At 40.2% G+C, this 18,544-nt stretch overlaps 2 protein-coding genes across 2 annotated transcripts; both read right to left on the reverse strand.

The window, feature by feature from the left end:
* Positions 1–2,118: 2,118 nt before the first annotated feature.
* LOC126790499 (DEAD-box ATP-dependent RNA helicase 24) lies at positions 2,119–6,325 on the reverse strand. The gene is made up of 5 exons (XM_050516752.1): positions 5,648–6,325; positions 4,182–5,410; positions 3,010–3,049; positions 2,453–2,864; positions 2,119–2,359 (listed from the first exon to the last, which is right to left on the reverse strand). Exons 1-5 carry the CDS (start codon positions 6,225–6,227, stop codon positions 2,308–2,310), a joined length of 2,313 nt encoding a protein of 770 aa, XP_050372709.1. The 5' UTR covers positions 6,228–6,325; the 3' UTR covers positions 2,119–2,307.
* Positions 6,326–13,124: 6,799 nt separating this feature from the next.
* LOC126790537 (probable acyl-activating enzyme 6) lies at positions 13,125–14,973 on the reverse strand. Its single transcript, XM_050516818.1, has one exon. It carries the CDS (start codon positions 14,959–14,961, stop codon positions 13,279–13,281), a length of 1,683 nt encoding a protein of 560 aa, XP_050372775.1. The 5' UTR covers positions 14,962–14,973; the 3' UTR covers positions 13,125–13,278.
* Positions 14,974–18,544: the final 3,571 nt, after the last annotated feature.

Genomic DNA, 18,544 nt, shown 5'->3' on the forward strand with positions numbered 1-18,544 from the left:
GAACTCTCCTTCTTGACCAAGACAGATGAAGAAAGTCAGTTAGACACTGGGACTGCCTCCACTTGTCTTTAGTATTGCACCTTATCCCAACTTTCCTGATTAAGATGTCCGCCATTGTTTGAACACCCACATGAGAACTTAGAGAGAACAACATTTAGCTTTTTACAAACACCAGTATTAAATCCAAACACTATTCTGTTGAGCTGGGAACAGACCTGATGAGGACTTCCCTACCTGCAAGGAATACTACTTTGATGAGGACATCATGCCAACCCTTTCAAGGTTTAAGAATGAAAGAGATGGAAATTTAGAGCAGCTGATCTTTATCTTTCTTTATGCTTGATTAATTGCTCTCATGATAAATTGGCAGCTTAGAAGAATTCTGATCCTAGGAGTCTTTAGGCTTAGTGTTATTTCAAGAGTCTACTTGTCTCTTTTTGTTTCTGTTCAGTTTACAAGTTTAAGTTTTTATTTATTAGGTCTTTATGTTTCAGTTTCTGAATTTCAAGAGTCTTATTGTTGTGATATGCATATCAAATAGCTCTCTGATCTATAAGTACTATTGTTATTGTAATCTTCACTTGTGTGTTGAATTCAGTGACAGGTTCTTAGCAAGCAATCAAGTTGCGCTCATTGGAATCAGGGTTATGAAGCTTATTGTTTTGGTATAATTACAGTCAGGTAACAAGTTAGCAAGTGGTGCTAGTAAAGAGATTCAGTTGTTAAATCTCTACTTGTATTATGTACTCTTGATCAACTCAGTATAGTGGATTACGTGTGGACTACGCAAACAGTCTCGCAGTGGTTTTTACCTTTTATGGTTTTCACTGTATTGAACAATTCATGTGTGTGATTTATATTCTTGTTGTGTTCTTCTGTTATTCTCTTTACGAGTACTTTCAAAGATGGACTTCGATACTTATTCTCTTAGTGAACTTGTTGGTAATCTAAAAACTTTTGAACTTGAGCTAAAAGATGATGAGAAATTTGAAAATAAGAAATCCAAAAATATTGCATTCAAAGTTTCAAGTAAATCTGAAAAATCTGAGCAGAAGTATAGCTCTGCTGATTATGCTCTTCTTACAAAAGAATTTCAAAAAATCTTGATTCAAAGAAATGCTTCAAGAAATGGAGCTGTTTCTAGAAAGAGTCCAAATTTTGAGATTCAAAATAATCGATTTGGTCGAAATTCAAAGTTTGAAAACAAGAATAATATGAGCAAAACTAGATGTTTTGACTGTGGTGACCAAGGTCATATTGCTTCTGAATGCGCTAACAAAATTCACGTGGACTCACAGAAAAAGGTGTTAAAATCATCATGGAGTGATGATGAAGGTGGGGAGAAAAAATGTGGCATATGTTGCTTCACTGCATGAGAACTTTTCAGATTCTGAAAATAATTGTGATTATTTGAATGATAATGATATTGTGGAAAAATATTTTCAAATGTGTAATGTTTTTTAAAGCATGTGTAGTAGAATCAATACTTTAGAAGATGAAGTCAATCAACTCAAGAAGGAGAACTTCAAATCTAAGGCAATAATGAGGAAGGTTCAAAAACAACATTCTGATGAAAGGCAAGTTGCTGCTAAGGAGATACACAAACTCAAAGAATAGTTAAACATGACTGAATGGGGACATGAGAAGTTGAAGCTAGATGACGAGATTATTTTACTAAAAGAAGAGCTTCAAACTCAGACTGATCTTAATGATACTTTATCTACTGATTTAGCTGACTTGCAAGTTCTCAAGAAAAATTCGAAAAAATGGCAAAACAGTTCAGACTGTGTGAATAAAATGTTGTTAAACTCCAGACTTCCAAGGGACACTTTCGGAATCGGTTTTTCTAATCACAAGTCTAAAGTGACAGGTTTTGTGAAAGAATCCTCTCAGTCAAACAAGGGTACTCAAAACTGCACTGTAAGTGAGTTAGTATCAATCCCTGAGATTGAACAGGTGAAAATTAGGTTTTCAGATAATAATACATTATGAGGAACCCCCAGTTAAGGGGGCTGGGTGCCCTTCGTCTAAGCACAGGCTCAATTCGATAGTCGATTCAAGTATACGATATTAATCACTTTGTAGTCCAGAAACGGTAACGCAAGAAATTAATCAAAATTTTGATTTGTCATACAAATCAAATCTGTGAAATGAAGTATACAAGTTACATGTACAATGAGGAACTAGGCAAAGTCATAGACCATACCCAGACCTACAACAATACAGATAGATATAGCAGGACTCTTGATTTACATGGAAAATAAAGAGTTTTTGTCCGTTTGTTTGAGTGGTCTTCTAACTGTATCATCAAGTGTCCCAACCAGAGCGCCTCCGTCTTTCTCTAGGCTTATCTCTAGAACTGCAACAGAACAATAGTTGAACCTCATAAGCATTGCAAAGAGAGAATAATTAATAACTCTATTTCATGTCTAGACAAGAGCATGAAATTAACCTTTCTGTCGGCTTCTGGCTTGAATTTCCTCCAGAGTTCTGAGAAGAGGTGTTTACCATTGATGCAGGAGAAGGAGAAACCGTATTGGTTGTCTGAGGTGCATATATGCCTCCCCCAATGGAACCACCGGCTACGAATCCTCGTAATGCAGGCCTCTTGTTGGCATGCGCACTTGAACTGTTACCAGAACCCTGACTTGGAGAGTTTGATGAAGCAGAAACAAACTTACTCTTAAATTGAGACATCATTCCTGTTCTTACAGAAGTAACTGCAGCAGCTCGACTAGTAACAGCGGGTGATGGAGAACTATTGGAATCTGGATTATATCCAATACCAAGACCAAAATCAACTCCACGCACACCTCGACCACTGCTGCCACCACCACCACCTCTCCCCTTACCCTTCTTCCCACCTGTACAACCCACACATCAGAAAATTAGAACATTAGAAAGGGTATTTAATATATCACAGGCTGCCTCCACAAAATGCTGCCACATGAGTATCCTCTGCAAAAGCACCTGAATACAATTACATTTATAGCAAGATTAAAGTCATACCTCCTTTTCTTGAATCACGTTTAGACCTGAATCTTCCATCCTGCAATTTGCGAGGTAAATTTAATTAGAGCAGAGCATGTAAGATCTGAAATCCAAGATTTCATACTAACTCCTAATTGTGCCAAACAGAAGGTTTAGAGTACAAGCTCTCACACGAGATAAACTTTGTGCCCTCTCTATATCATTTGAAAAGAAATTCATATGCAGATAAGAAAAGAAAAGGAAAAAGCACATGAAAGTGACTGATCACTTAACAAACAAGTTAAAGAGCATCTCCAGAGCAACCACACATCAAATATCAACCAAAGGACAGCTAGGAAATAATGCTAAATCAACACTGATATGCTGTTAACTTGTTTTGACTCTTGTCAAGTAAAAGTATTTAATGCATAAGTGCAATTCTTACTCATCTTAACTTGTGCATCTAATTTGAACAAAACAGTGAGGGTGACAATATGTAACTAAGGATCTATGACTCGTATCTAATTTGATTTCATAGTAAACCCGAAAGGGTTGTGTAGGGATTATTGGCTCTTCAATATGATGTACAATGGGATAAGAATGAAAGTCATTAGAGGGAAAATCAAGTGTGCTGTTCATAGCAACAATTTCTAATAATCTATTCACATGAGTAACTTTGGGCTTTTAGTTCATCCATACACAGTACATCCCACCCAACAAGCCAAAATACATCATCGGCGATTGTTTTTCATGTAGACCATGGTATACAAACAAAGATGAACATTCAACACATTGCACAAAACTACTAACTAGCACATTTTCAAAAAATAGAAGTCGTCATTATAAGGTACTTGTATTGACCTGAAGTTGCAGCCGATAACCCCATTGACATCTAAAAACTTAACAAAAACAAGTCCATCTCAAAGTGCAGTATGTATCAGGGTTTACCTAAGAGATGTACGGACCTATAAAGCAGAGTGCAGACAACAGAAGGCCATTCATAAGCCAAACACGCATGTATACTTATTCGGTTATTCCATTAAAAGAGAGCATCTCACTAGAAGCTAGTAGTAGTAAGATCAAAACATGATAGGAAAAACTTGTGTGTCCGATGAGAAAGGAGTACAAAAACTAAAACACCACACAATTGAACGCATGCATAAACTCAGTATAAAAATTTAAATTTAAATTTAAAAGTAGTGCAAAATTACCTTCATTGCAAGGTCCATGAGCTCCGCTGGAACATTCTGACCAGCACCAACTAAGCTATTAACCAATTCTCCAGCAAACCGAGCCTCTTTATGTGTGATAAGAGTATATGCAGTGCCATCTTTATCACCAGCACGACCTGTTCTACCAATACGATGAACATGCATGTCCATGTCTTTTGCAATATCAAAGTTCACAACTGACTTAATTGACTTGATGTTAAGACCACGAGCAGCAACATCAGTAGCAATCAGAACATGGTAGGTGCCAGATTTAAATTTTTGCATAATATCCATCCTAGTAGACTGGTCCTTATCACCATGAATGGCTGCAACTTTAAAACCTTTCTGAGAAAGCTGCGTTTCAATCTCATCCACTGCAGCTTTTTTAGAAGCAAATACTAAAACATCACCATCATCAATCATACCAGGTAATCTTTCAAGAAGCCATGGCATCTTCTCAGCTTCAGAAGGAAGTACATGAACAACTTGAGTGATATCCTCATTGGCCATTCCCACCTCACCCACTGTAACTCTTACAGGGTCAGAGAGAACTTCCCTAGCCAACTTTTCAACTCTACGTGGCATTGTAGCAGAAAAGAGTAACGTTTGCCGGTCTGGCCTAATCTGACCAACTATTGACCTAATTTGAGGCTCAAAACCGAGGTCAAACATCCGATCTGCCTCATCAAGCACAAGGTAAGTTGTCCTTTGCATCGTCAGTGCCTTCATTTTAATCATGTCTATCAATCTCCCAGGAGTAGCTACAACAATCTCACAACCTGCCTTGAGTTCTTTGAACTGATCAAGTTTCGACATCCCACCATATACAGCACAGACACAGATGCCATGTGATTTAGCGAATTTCTTAGCCTCTAAGTGGATTTGCTGCGCCAATTCTCTAGTAGGTGCACATATGACTCCTATAGGACCTTCATCTTTCTGAAGTTCCGGCTGATCCATAATATGCAAAATCATGGGAAGCACAAAAGCAGCAGTCTTTCCGGAGCCGGTTTTCGCTATACCAATGATATCCCTCCCTGAAAGAATTATGGGTAAAGCTTGGCACTGTATCGGTGTAGGCTTTTCATACTCTTGTTTTTTAATTGCATTCATGAGTTGCGGAGAAAACCCGCAGTCGTCAAATGTCTTAACCGGCCTTGGTACATCAAAGCCAGACACTCTGATAGCCAAGCTCTTCCGGTACTCAGCCACATCCTGCTCACTCATCCCTAAAACAAGACTCAAAAGGTAAGTTCATTTAACTCAAAAATCTATTTACTCAAAGAATCAAAACAACTTCATTTAACTCGAAACTCTATTCCTCCTAATCTTATTTTCCCTAATCCACAATAGTCATCCAACTCGAAACTCTATTCCTCCTAATCTTAGTTTCTAACAGCAGCTCAGCATTCAATTCTATTCAAACTTTAACGAAAATCGAACGAGAAATCGAAACTGTAAGGCACCTGAAATGGACTCTTTCTCCTCGTAGAAATCCTTAGTGAAAGGCTCATAGTCAATGCAGCTATGATCCAGAGCCGAAATCGGCTCGATCTTCTTCCTGTCCACAACAACCGGATTGTCATCGGAATCATACTCCACCATTCCGGCATCCACAGCCTTGGCAGCGGCGTACACCTCCTCGTCGGAATCATATCCGGCGTGAAGCGCGTCCGACGCCAACGTCAGCATGGCGTCCTTCTTCGCCCTCAAGAAGCTCTCCAGGTGATCCTCCTCCTCCTCCTCGTCCAGGTACTTGTCCGCCTTCTCCTTCGGCTTCGGCGGCGGCGCCGACCTCACCTCCTCGTGAATCCCCTCCATGAACGCATCGAGCGGATCGACTTCTTCCTCCTCCTCGTTGGCGGCGGCGGCTTCGGCGTCGTCGTAGTCGATGTTGTCGAGGTCAGTGTCCTCGTAATTGTCGTGGCCGTGGGAGCGGGAGGAGGGAGGGACGTAGAGGCGTTGAGGGGGTTGAGATTGCTCGAAGTTGTAGGTGGATTGGCGGTTGATGCCGAACCCTTCGAATCCGAACTTGCGCTTCGACATGGTTTGGAAATTCGGGGAAGGAGGATTGGGAATTGGATAAACCCTAAGGTCTAGGGTTTCGGTTTCGAAGGAGATTTGGGGACGATAAGAGAAAAGAGGGAAATAGGAGACTGGAATTAGAATGTAAAGCCGGAGAGAGCCAACGGTCGCCGACTATCCACTGGATATTGGATCGGGTCGGTATTCGGTAGGGTGCGAAAGGCCCACTTATAGGATCCAAGTCTTATAATGGTCAGTAGATTTGTTAGTCTTCTAAAAAGAGGGTAATTTGATGAAATGCATCCCACATTTGGAAACAATAATATTGGGCATTGCTAAAGGGTTTATAAGGATTTAGGCCCGTTAATCTATTATCAATTGATTTTGAATGAAAACTCTGACCACGTATCAACAATGGTTCAAGAATTTTGAGATTATGAGATTTGAAGATAAAGATGAGGAAGCAAGCTCGGTAATGTTCTATTATACATTATATTGTGAATGAGGTTAGAGAAATAATATCAATTGTCAGTCACATGATTTCTTATTCTATGTATGGATTGTTTTATTTTTAGTGTAAGGAATTAACAAATGCCTGGAACACATGGAAAAATTACGATATGGTTTTATAGTACCTTTCTCTGATGAACAACATTGCACAAAAAGATTATACGACATCTAAAAAAGACACGATCCAATCAAGTTTCAGGCAGGGGTTCCCTCTTTTCACAATACATATGTTTGTCTTTTTGGTTGTGCGGTTTTTGTTCATGTCCCTAAAAGCCAGAGAAAGTCGAACTTAGATCCTCGGGCGATCAAGTGTGTGTTTGTTGGATATGGGAGTAATCAGAAAGGATACATGTGTTATCATCCACCCACTAGAAAGTATTATGTTACTTTTTTTAGGAATAAGTTACTTTATCTCTTCTGATCCAGCCTTTCAGAGGGAGAATTCATTTTTTGAAGATTTGTATCATGGCGAGGGGGAGGAATCAGAAAGAGTCATTGTTGGAGATACTTTTACTCCAGTAGCAGAAGCTCATTCTGAGGTAGAAACTTCAGATAATCAGGTATCAGCAGTAGCAGAAGCTCCACCAGAGGTAGAAGCATCAGACACTTAGGTTCCAGAAGAAGAACCAATAGTTGAGAGAACAAATGTCCCTCCCGCCATCACTCATACCCCGACCAATGACTTACTGGTGCAGAAGGTCACTCATCTGAGGTATGTCCATCCACTGGTACTAGTAGTAAGTCTGATAGTGGGCAATATGTGTTACCAAACAGGTCTACTAGAGGTAAACCCCCCAAAAGATATGAACCTAATTTACATGCCAAATTAAAATATATAGTAGCCAATTATATGTCCACTAGGAGTTTATCAAAGTCATATGAATCGTTTGTGAATAAAATATATGTTGTATCAGTACCTATAAAGTGAATGATGGATTGGGGGATTCAAAATGGAGAAAAGCAATGGAGGAAGAGATGGAGGCATTGCAGAAAAATGATACTTGGGAACTTGCGCCTCCACCACATGGTAAGAAGGCTATATGGTGTCGTTGGGTGTTCACTGTGAAGCATAATGCGGATGGATCAATTAGCAGGTATAAAGCACGTCTTGTTGTGAAGGGGTTTACTCAGACATATGGTATTGATTATGATGAGATTTTTTCTCATATTGCAAAGATGAATATTATTCGAGTGCTCCTTTCATTTGCTGCTAGTTTGAATTGGCCACTCCGATAGTTTGATGTAAAAAATGCATTTCTTTATGGAGAGTTAGCTGAAGAGGTGTATATGAGTCTCCCTCCAGGGTATGTAACTACTTCTTCTGGTGATTTTGTGTGCAAATTGAGAAAGTCTCTATATGGTCTCAAACAGTCACCTTGTGTCTGGTTTAGGAGGTTGTCACAGTTTATGCGGAAGATTGGTTACAAACAGAGTAATTCAGATCATACCATGATTCTTAAGCATCAACAAGGGAAGATAGTAGCTTTGATTATATATGTTGATAATATGGTGATTATTGGCAATGATACTGTAGAGATTGATCGGCTGCAGGGACAATTGTCGAGATGAAGGACTTGGGTGATCTCAAGTATTTCTTAAGGATTGATGTAGCAAGGGGGAGAGACGGGATCTACTTGTGCTAGAGGAAGTACATACTTGATTTGTTGACAGAGATATGTATGTTAAATTGCACACCTATCGACACCCCTATCGAGCAAAACCATCGTCTAGCAGAGTATCCAGACCAGACACCAACTGATCGAGCTCGCTATCCGAGGTTAGTTGGGCGCTTGATCTATTTGGCTCATACTAGTCCAGATATTGCTTATGCAGTGAGTGTAGTGAGCCAGTTCATGCATAATCCAAGAGAGAATCACATGGATGATGTTGTGAGAATTTTGAGGTACTTGAAGTCAGCTCCAAGGAAATGAGTAATGTTCTCTAAACACAACAACATTCTTGAGGTTAGTGGTTTTACATATGCAGACTGGGCTGGAAATATTACAGACATGAGGTCGACATCAGGTACTTTACCTTTGTGGGAGGTAATTTGGTCACATGGAAGAGTAAGAAGCATAAAGTTGTGGTCAGATCTAGTGCTGAGACTGAGTATAGAGGTATGACTCATGGAGTGTGTGAATTGTTGTGACTGAGAAATCTACTACGTGATTTGGATGTTAAGTTAAAAAGTGTTATGCAATTGTATTGTGACAACAAAGCAGAAATTGACATATCACAAAATCAAGTACAACATGATCGTACTAAACACGTGGATGTGGAACATCATTTCATAGATACAAAGATTATTAGTTTCCCTTTTGTCCCTACTGAATATCAGCTTGTAGATATATTCTCACTAAAGGAGTTTGTAATAAAGTGTTTTATGACTCATTTAGTAAGTTGGGCATGGTAGATATATATGCGCTAACTTGAGGGTGAGTGTCAGCGTGAGTCATAGAAATGTAATTTAGGGATGTATATCATGTAGTTAATACTTATATATTTTGTATATGGTAGTACGTAATATATAGAGTTGTAATAAAATGTATTCTCTATATATAATCTCTCGTGTAAGATTAATAAATATAAGAAATTTTATTCTCTAAATTGTGTCTTAATTGACTCATTCACCAAAATGGGTCTCCGTGTTTTCTTGTTTATAGTTTACCGACTCATGGGACCCACACTTCTCTGATATTAGTTAGTGTGAAGTCGATCTGCAAGTTACAGTACAACTTATACTACGTATATACAGGTATTCTAAAAAAAAAAGACTAGGTATATACAGTAGTGGGAACATGCATCGATCCACATGCAAATGTGAAGTAGCTATCGGAGAAAATGTGAGGTGTGTGTTGGCGCTATAAAGTATATACCCTACATTTCCTCATATGATTTAATCATGAACACAGGCATGAAACACATGATGATAGCAACATTTGGAACAGGAAGTCACCGAAGTCGCCAGTGTTTCGGTGGTTATGCTCTTTCTTCATTTCTTATTCTTCTTAGCAGCGTTGTGAATTAATAGGTGATTCACATTTGCACCAAAAAGAACTCTCCTTTCGGAGCTTTCTTGTCTTATATATACTCATATAGAATGTACCCAAATCATCGTCTTAGAGCATCTGCACTCATAAAATGGGTTTGCTTAAGCAAATGATGGATCCGGAAGCAAATGGTGGTTTAAGTAAATCGATTTCAATATTTGCTCAAGCAAATCGATTTTTTCACACACTCATTCACAATTTGGTTGAGTAATTCAGTTCTGTCTTGTTGTGAAATGATTAAGAAAATTACCGGATATATTTACAACCAATAATAATGTGCCACGTATCGTTATCGACTCGATATTATACATGATTTCTGATAGATTTTCGACTAATAGAGAATTGACACATGTTACTGTCACATGTCATTGTCGGCAAATAATTAGACATATTTCCGGTGAGATTTTCAACCAATTGACTATAAATTGTCTAATATCACTAATTCTATACCCACACCATTGTGAAGAATTAAAGCAGATTTAGGATTCTTTTATCTAAAAACTCAACATCATTTCCTTGTTCATGCACTAATGAATCATTTCAGCTTCCACATTTTTTTTTCAGGCGGAGACAACATCAACAAGAAGATGATGACCATATGGAGCAATCATACGTCAATTAGGTGGTCATGGCAGAAGCATAACACGACGATGAACCAACACGGCCAATTAGTTCACGTTGCGGTAAAACACCAAATAAACCACGTCAAAGGCTTTCTAGGGGACACAATCTCATGGACGATTACTTCATCGAACGTCCAATCTCCGACACGCAAGACTTTCGCCTGAGGTACAGGATGAGCAGAGAGCAATTCAATATTATCATGACGGACCTATGCAACCACGACCAATCTTGGCACAAAAGAGAAGATGCCACTAGTTTTCTAGGGCTACTTCCCTAACAAAAGATAAACGGGGCTCTACAAATGCTAGCGTAAGAGTCAGTCACAGATTAATATACTGAAATTACAAGGATGGGGGAATCAACTACCCTCCATTAAATTGCAAGTAAGTGGTTCACCTCTATGGTTCAAGATACCTATGTAGTCTAACATCGGCAGACCTCATGCGACTACTAGCTAAAGGCGAATGTCGAGGCTTTACAGGTTTGATTAAAAGCATTGACTGCATTCACTGAGAGTGGAAAAACTGCCTAACCGCCTATCAAGGGGCATACTCGGGTCGAAAGGGTCACCCAACGGTTCACTTAGAGGTCGTGGCCTCTTATGATACATGGATATGGCACAATTTATTTGGGTGTCTTGGAGCTAAAAATGACATTAATGTGCTCCACCTATCAAATGTGTCCTCATATATCTTTGTCGGAAGAGGCCAACCTGCCGTCTATGAAGTCCACAGACACAGGTACTCGACAGCTTATTATCTGGCTGACGGAATATATCCAAGGTACTCTACATTTTTCAAAACAATTCTCATCCCCAGATGTCGCAAGATAAGCTCTTTGCAAAGAAACATGAGACACACCGAAAAGATGTGGAGAGGGCCTTTGACATCTTGCAATCTCGATGGGCAAGTATATTTCATAGTTGTACAATGCACCACAAATCGGTAATGACTACCATCATGTTAGCTTGTATTATACTGCATAACAAGATTATTGAGGAATAGTACGTGGAGGATGAGGAGGAAGAATATGAGAAAGAAGAAGACTTGCAAAACCTATTTAGGACTTTCCAGGTTTATGATGGGCCGGTGGATGTATGAGGAAATTGAATTAGTTTTGAGCCAATCAGTAGAGATGTAGCTAATATACAACGGTTTCACGACCGTGTTGCCGATATCAAATCCGTTTACATCCATAGAGAGCTCCAGACAGATTTGGTGTAGCACATTTGGAGGGTGGAAAATGGTGCTCTAAATATGTTTTATTATGTGTTTTCATTTTATTTGTGTTTAATTATTAAGCTTGTGTTTAATTTAAGTATGTGTTTTAATTTTATGTGTATTTCAATTTCATCTTAATAAATAAATTACATTTTTATTTCTCAAAAATTTAAATTACGTAAACTTTAAATTGCATAACATTAACAATTAGTACAATCTATAACTATCATGGAAATAACACGCAACTTGGGGCACTTGGGTGATAACAATCCAAATATGTTTCAACAGTAGGTTGATCTTGACTAGCTCCTCCTTCATTAAGGATTGCTAGTTTCGTCTTGGTAAAATACATGTTCAAGATTTGGGTCATAGCCTCCAAATCCATTGTCATGATATTTGTGTCACTCTCTTGTTTCTTCAATCGTAACTCTTCTTCCGCCCTTGATTCATTCCGCTTTTGAATGTCTACGTACTCCATGTAATATTTAAGCTCACTTTCATTATGCGCTAACCTCTTGGTATGCCATGATGCTTGGTCACTTGCAATGGTTTGCAAAACTTCAACTCGTTGCTCAATAGGAGTCTTACCCTGTTTCTTTTGGCACCTAACTTCCTTTACCGTCTTAGTTCCCATTGGTCTAGCGGACTCAAGGAAGATTCCATGTTGCTTTTAGGTGTCTCGTTCACTTGGTCGTCATCCAAATTAACGGCTGGAGATGATTCGGTTGCGGAATGAATAACATGGTAAGTACTTGCATATGGAGATGGAGTAGTATGTCGCATCTCAGCAAAAGATGGATGATCTTTAACCGCTTCCCAACATTCATGGTGTGTAAACTTTTTCTTCTTTGCATTATAGTAACATGATTGAGCTTGTCTTTCCTAGAAAAAAATTATATTAGGTACATATTTAATTACATAATTTAACAAATTAGATAAACAAATATTGTAACCAAATTAGATATATTAAAACAAATAATGTAAACAATGCTACATATTTAAACAAATTAGATATATAAATTACATAATTTTATTAGATATATAATCAAATAAAAATTATAATATATGATAAAACAATGTAAACTTACTTCGTCCATTAACGAAATGCCACTAGCTACACGTTGGCCGCCGCCAAACATTCATCCTATTTTTTGCAATAGTAGCTTGAACTTGTTGTAGTGAGCGCAACTCGGGTACTCGGCTCATTCGGAGGTTTCTCACCCGGAGCTAGCTCCCAATTTTCCATAAAATCGGCATAAATTGTCTTTCACAATTTGTCCATTTTTTTTTGTTATTGTCGTATTCATCAACACTATGACTAAGCGAGGAAAGCTTTCCGCTATTGCCGCCGCTGCGAGCTCCAAACCCAGTCTGGCTCGAGCAAATCTCTTCCTCTTGCTTGCCGGTGCGGATGCGTTTATGTTAGCTAGACAACTGAATGAACTAAAATACCATAAATGAAGGGTAAAGAGTTCGAAAAAAAGAAATGGAAAACAGATATTGCAAAGTTATCCCAACAGAGTTTCAGCTTGATTCTATATTTATTGACTGAACTTATCATAGCCATAACTTCACGAACATATGAAATACCGAAGGATCGAACCAATCGACCAACCCCAAAGATTATTCGGGTTATTAATGTAATACTTTATTGGCTAATTAATTCTATTACAATCGACTAATACTCATCGACGACGACGACGACGCAGTAGATCCAATACGTTTTGCAATCTCTCTCAGCACAGACTTCTGAATCTTCCCCGTCGACGTCTTCGGAAGCTCCTCCTTAAACACCACCGTCTTTGGCACCATGAAACTCGGCAGCTTCCCTCTACAATACTCCATTATCTCCTTCTCCGTCGGCCTGGGCCTCACGTCGGCTTTTAGGCTCACAAACGCGCACGGCGTCTCCCCCCAGAACTCGTCTGGCCTCGCCACCACAGCGGCCTCGTTCACGGCGGGGTTGGTATAGAGAACCGACTCCACCTCCACGCTGCTCAAGTTCTCTCCCCCGGTTATGATCACGTCCTTTGATCGGTCTTTTATCTCTAGATATCCGTCTGGATGCATCACCCCGACGTCGCCGGTGTAAAACCACCCGTTATTTTTAAGAGTTCTACTCGTCGTTTCCGGGTCTTTGAAGTAGCCCAACATGACACACATGCCTCGAATGACTATCTCTCCAAAGTCCGACCCGTTCCGCTTCACACTCAAACCCGATTCCGGATCCACCACATCCGCCTCCGTCATCCCCAGCGTTCTTACTCCTTGCCTGGCTTTTAACCTCGCCTTCTCCATCACCGGAAACTTATTCCAATGCGGCTTCCAAGCACACGACACCACCACCCCTGCCGTCTCTGTCAACCCGTAGCCATGACTGACCACAAACCCCAGCGACTCGGCCCGGAGCAGCACGCTCGAAGGAGGCGGAGCTCCGCCGGTTAAGATGCAAACCGGGTTAGGAAGCGGGTCGGATCTCGGGCTGTTGGCCAGCATGTTGATCACGACAGGCGCAGCGCACATGTGAGTGACGCTATGTTTTCGAATGAGATCGTATATTATAGGACCGTCGAACTTGCGGAGGCAGATGTTGGTCCCACCCATGGCGGCCACCGACCACGGGAAGCACCACCCGTTTGCATGGAACATGGGCAGGGTCCACAGGTACACACAGTTCGTGGGTACCGACCAGTCTATGATAGAGGTGAGGCTCACGACGAACAGAGCCCTGTGGCAGTGAACCACACCTTTCGGAGCCGACGTCGTACCTGAAGTGTAGTTCAGCACCATTGGGTCCCACTCGCTCGCCGGCCGGACCCAAACGAACCCCGGGTCACCTTTCGCCACCAGGTTGTCGTATGTGTCGAGAATTGGATCGACGGTGGAGGTTTCTGGTGGATCTTGTTGAGTATGATGGTTGATGAGGACGAGAGGTGGCGTGGGGATTTGAGAGGGGAACAAGGAGAGAGCTTGGAGGACGAGGCTGAGGGAGAGGAAGTCGACGAAGACGAGCTTGGATTCGCTGTGTTGGAGGATGACGGAGACGGCGTGGGCGTCGAGGCGGGTGTTGATGTTGTTGAGGATGGCTCCGGACATGGGGACGGCGAAGTGGAGTTCGTACATGGCCGGAGTGTTGGGGGATACTACAGAGACAACCTGGGATTTTTTGACGAATGTGGAGATGGAGGAGGCCAGCTGGAGACATCGGCGGTGGGTTTGGGACCAGGTGAAGGTGGTAGTAGAGTTGTAGATGATAGAGGGGCAATCGCCGTAAACGGTGGCTGCTCTGTCTAAGAAGTCAAGGGGAGTTTGAGGGCAGAGATTTGCAGGACTGGGTTTCAGCTGCTCCATAGTTGAAGAAGAAGAAGAAGAAGAAGAAGAAGAAGAAGACTAGACTTGAAGAAGAAGACTAAAGAAGATTAATGGAATCTGTCTTGGTTTGTAGATGGAGCAGTGCTTATATCTAACTGTAGATTAATCAATTTCAATCATTGACCCAAAAGTGTTGATGCAATCATTGATCACTATTTTTTGTTGTTGCATATAGCAATCATGGACTATTATTAATAGTCCTTATTAATTAGGTAATTAACTAACAATTAGCCGATACTACCATTAATTAAGGGATTGGCAAAGTGTAGAATACAACTAGAAACAGACCTGATGGTTTACCTCTAATTGAAGCCAGAAATTCAAAATTAACTTTGGAGTAACTCGATGCTTTTGGGTGAAGAGGAAAAAATCCCTCGTTTCAAATTTTAGAGAAGGTCTTATTAGGCAAGTAATTTACTAACAAATTTACAAAGGTCGTCCCCTTTAAACATCCTCATCAAGCTATCACTTGCAAAATTTTAAAACTTTGTTGAATCAAACTTATTGCCTGGAGATTTTTAACCTCCCTTTACTTGGAAATTAAATTAACAAAATGTGAATTACAGTTGAAAGGAAATTTGGGATCAATCATTGTCTCACCGACACTGCTTCGTATGTTTTCCTGAAGGGTGCAACGGGATTGATGTAAATTTCACAAATGTTGGGGACCACTGGTCTAGATATCAAATGTATTATCATACATAACATGTAATTGGAAGCATTCGATAAAAACAAATCATGTAATTTGAATCAATAGCCTCGCTATAAATCTATTATGGTGTCATACTATTTTGGGAAGGCAGTGTTAAAAGGTGCTTCGTCAATTTCGGAGCTGCGAAGACCAAACCCTAGGGCTTTCGAGCAGGGCAGCGGTGGTCGCCGATGGCAGGGTCCGTTAGGAAGCGTCTCATCTAGCCTCACAGTGGTTCCTGATCCGAGAGACCAATGTTCCCCGCTTCTTGTTCGGGAATTACACGGTAGCTTGGAGATTTGCGTTAGCAATCGGCCTCTAGTTCAGTAGCGTGGCAGACCTGGTCTCGTAGCAGTGGTGGCGTTGGGTTGCCTCGTGGGGAAGTTATCCAGCGTTCGATCGGAGGAGGAGGGTTTGAGGGTTGAAGTGTATGGCCCCCATGGTTCTCAATTTTGAAAGATTGCCGGATTAGTACGGCAACTGACGACATCCTCTAAGGAGACAATTACCAGGCACAACCAAAGGGATGAGATGAGGGGAGAGGATTGGGCCTATGGGCCTTAGGCTTCATTGGGTTGTAATGAAACTGGGCCTTTGGACTCTCCTTTTTTCTATCTTTTTTTGTCTTTTGAGCCCGGCTTGTTTGCACTTTTCTGGAAGCGTGGCATCTTTAATCTATTTTGGTATTTTGGTGCGTGATCGAAGCTATTCACTATTTTATTGCGTGAAAATGTACACCAAGTGGTCTTTAGGAAATTCGACATGACATATGTTTTGGTCTATCGTCATCTACGTAGCACGGACACGGACACAAGTGTCCGTATTTGACATGATTCGATACGTATACACGACATATAGGAATGTTTTTGGACACGGACACGTGGTGGACACATTAATTAAATATTATTTTTAATATATATATATATATATATATATTAATAAAATAATTTATTAATTTGAAAGTATTTAGAATTTTAGATGTATATATATATGTCAAAGTGTGCATTAAAATGATGAAAACATAACTTGTTAGAATGGCTTAGGACTTGATAAGTACATTGGATAATTAAGGTTCGAATCCCACCACAAGCATTTTTATTTTTATCATCAGTTTCTCTCCTTATATATATATATTAAAATGTGCATAAATATAACAAAAACTGAATCTGTTGGAATGGTTGAGGAGTTGTTGAGTGTCTTGGATCACAAGGTTCGAATCTCACCATAAGCACTTTCATTTTTATTATGAGTTTGTGCGTGTCCGATTCGGATACTCGCGTGTCCGGGCCGTGTCTAAAGTCAGTTCGCGTGTCCGTGTCCATGTCGGACACGCAATACGATGCATATAGCATGTGTCTGTGCTTCATAGATCGTCATATATGTGGAGTTCATTTAAAGTTTTTTTAGTCTAGTATTAGATTGTCCATTTGTTTGAAATTTTTCTTAGTTTTTGGCTAGTTTAATTCATTTCTTTGTTGCTGTATTGTTTGGTTTTGAACTCGAGAAAATTTTAATACACGACTCAAACCTCTTATTACACACACGTGCTTGATACACCACCCATTTAAATTCTCATTTCAATCTACTAAATACACCACATAAATTATTTAAAAATACCTTTAAAAAATCACAAAATACCTTATTATTTGGCTATACAAGGCTACTTTTTTTTTTGAATGGAAGGCTAGTACAGCTACTCTCAAGCCTTCATTAATGAAACTGTCGAATACAAAGGGTGGACGTCAAGCATGAACCCCTGATTACAAAGACTTCAAATAATATCATAGATTCCTACAAACAAGACCCAACAAAACACCAACTAGCCAAGAGTATTACTCTAATGATGACTCTATTTGCTTTGAAACAGCGGTGACATAATGGAAATGACAATAAATATGAGATCCTAATAACAATGAAGCAGCAGTTACATATCCTAATATCTAATAAAATAGTTCTTCAACTATGTTGCTCCCGGAAAATCAATCTGACGACATTTAGTCTCACCCTGCCACTAGGCGGCAACAACGACCATTTGATTTGACGAAGTAAAGAACTCGCCGCCGATTTAGAGCATACAAAGGACAAAGTGCACACACAGACATAAAACCTGACTCCCCTTACAAAACTAACGTAGGGAATTATGAAACAAAATAAACATCTAAACATACGAAATAAATAAATAAAAGCTCGTCAAGACCTACAAAAGGAGCCCAAACCTTATTATCAGGCCAAACAAGGCCCAACAGAAATCTCCAGGCCCACAACCAAATAGAGCAAAGAAGGCCCAAAGATTGGACCAATTGTTGCACCGTCGTTGCATAGAAACCATCGCCGCTCCATTTCCCAGACCTTTATGCCGCCGCAATTTGTCCATGACCACCACCGAAAAGAAGACACTGGTAGAGAACCAACAACCTTTAGCCTCCACCACCAAACCCTTAAGACTTAGGTGCCCAAATCTTAGAGAACATGATCCAACTAAGATCGGACAAGCCAAGTCCCTCATCCCAGATCCATCTCCGATCTCCATTCCTTTCGCTACAGGGACAAGAATTACAACTGTTGTCGCAAGGCCTGACCATCTCTGCCACCACACTCGCCCATCCCCTGCAAACAACGCTACAATTTTTTGCATAACCCTAGATCCTCTCCACTCAAATCTCTGATCACGAAGTCAGAGTACAAAATCATCTCAACCGACCACATAAGCCACACACCAGCAAGGACAGAGACCAACATTGCGCAAGTGCGCAGCCGGACGGAAAACACCAATGATGGCGAGAAGCTTTTCTCCAAAACCTAGCGCATGGGGCGTGTTCTCCATTTTTTTTTAATTTTCTCCATATCTTACAAGGCTACGTTTTAGTGTGA

Source organism: Argentina anserina, chromosome 1, assembly GCF_933775445.1.
Source record: "Argentina anserina chromosome 1, drPotAnse1.1, whole genome shotgun sequence".
In the NCBI taxonomy this organism is placed as follows: Eukaryota; Viridiplantae; Streptophyta; class Magnoliopsida; order Rosales; family Rosaceae; genus Argentina; species Argentina anserina.

Coding starts and splice junctions, on each gene's coding strand:
- LOC126790499 (XM_050516752.1), bottom strand. CDS start 6,227: ATGTCGAAGCGCAAGTTCGGATTCGAAGGGTTCGGCATCAACCGCCAA. Junction 2,865..3,009: donor ACGTGATTCAAGAAAAGGAG/GTATGACTTTAA, acceptor TGGGTTGTACAG/GTGGGAAGAAGGGTAAGGGG. Junction 2,360..2,452: donor AGCCAGAAGCCGACAGAAAG/GTTAATTTCATG, acceptor GTTCTGTTGCAG/TTCTAGAGATAAGCCTAGAG.
- LOC126790537 (XM_050516818.1), bottom strand. CDS start 14,961: ATGGAGCAGCTGAAACCCAGTCCTGCAAATCTCTGCCCTCAAACTCCC.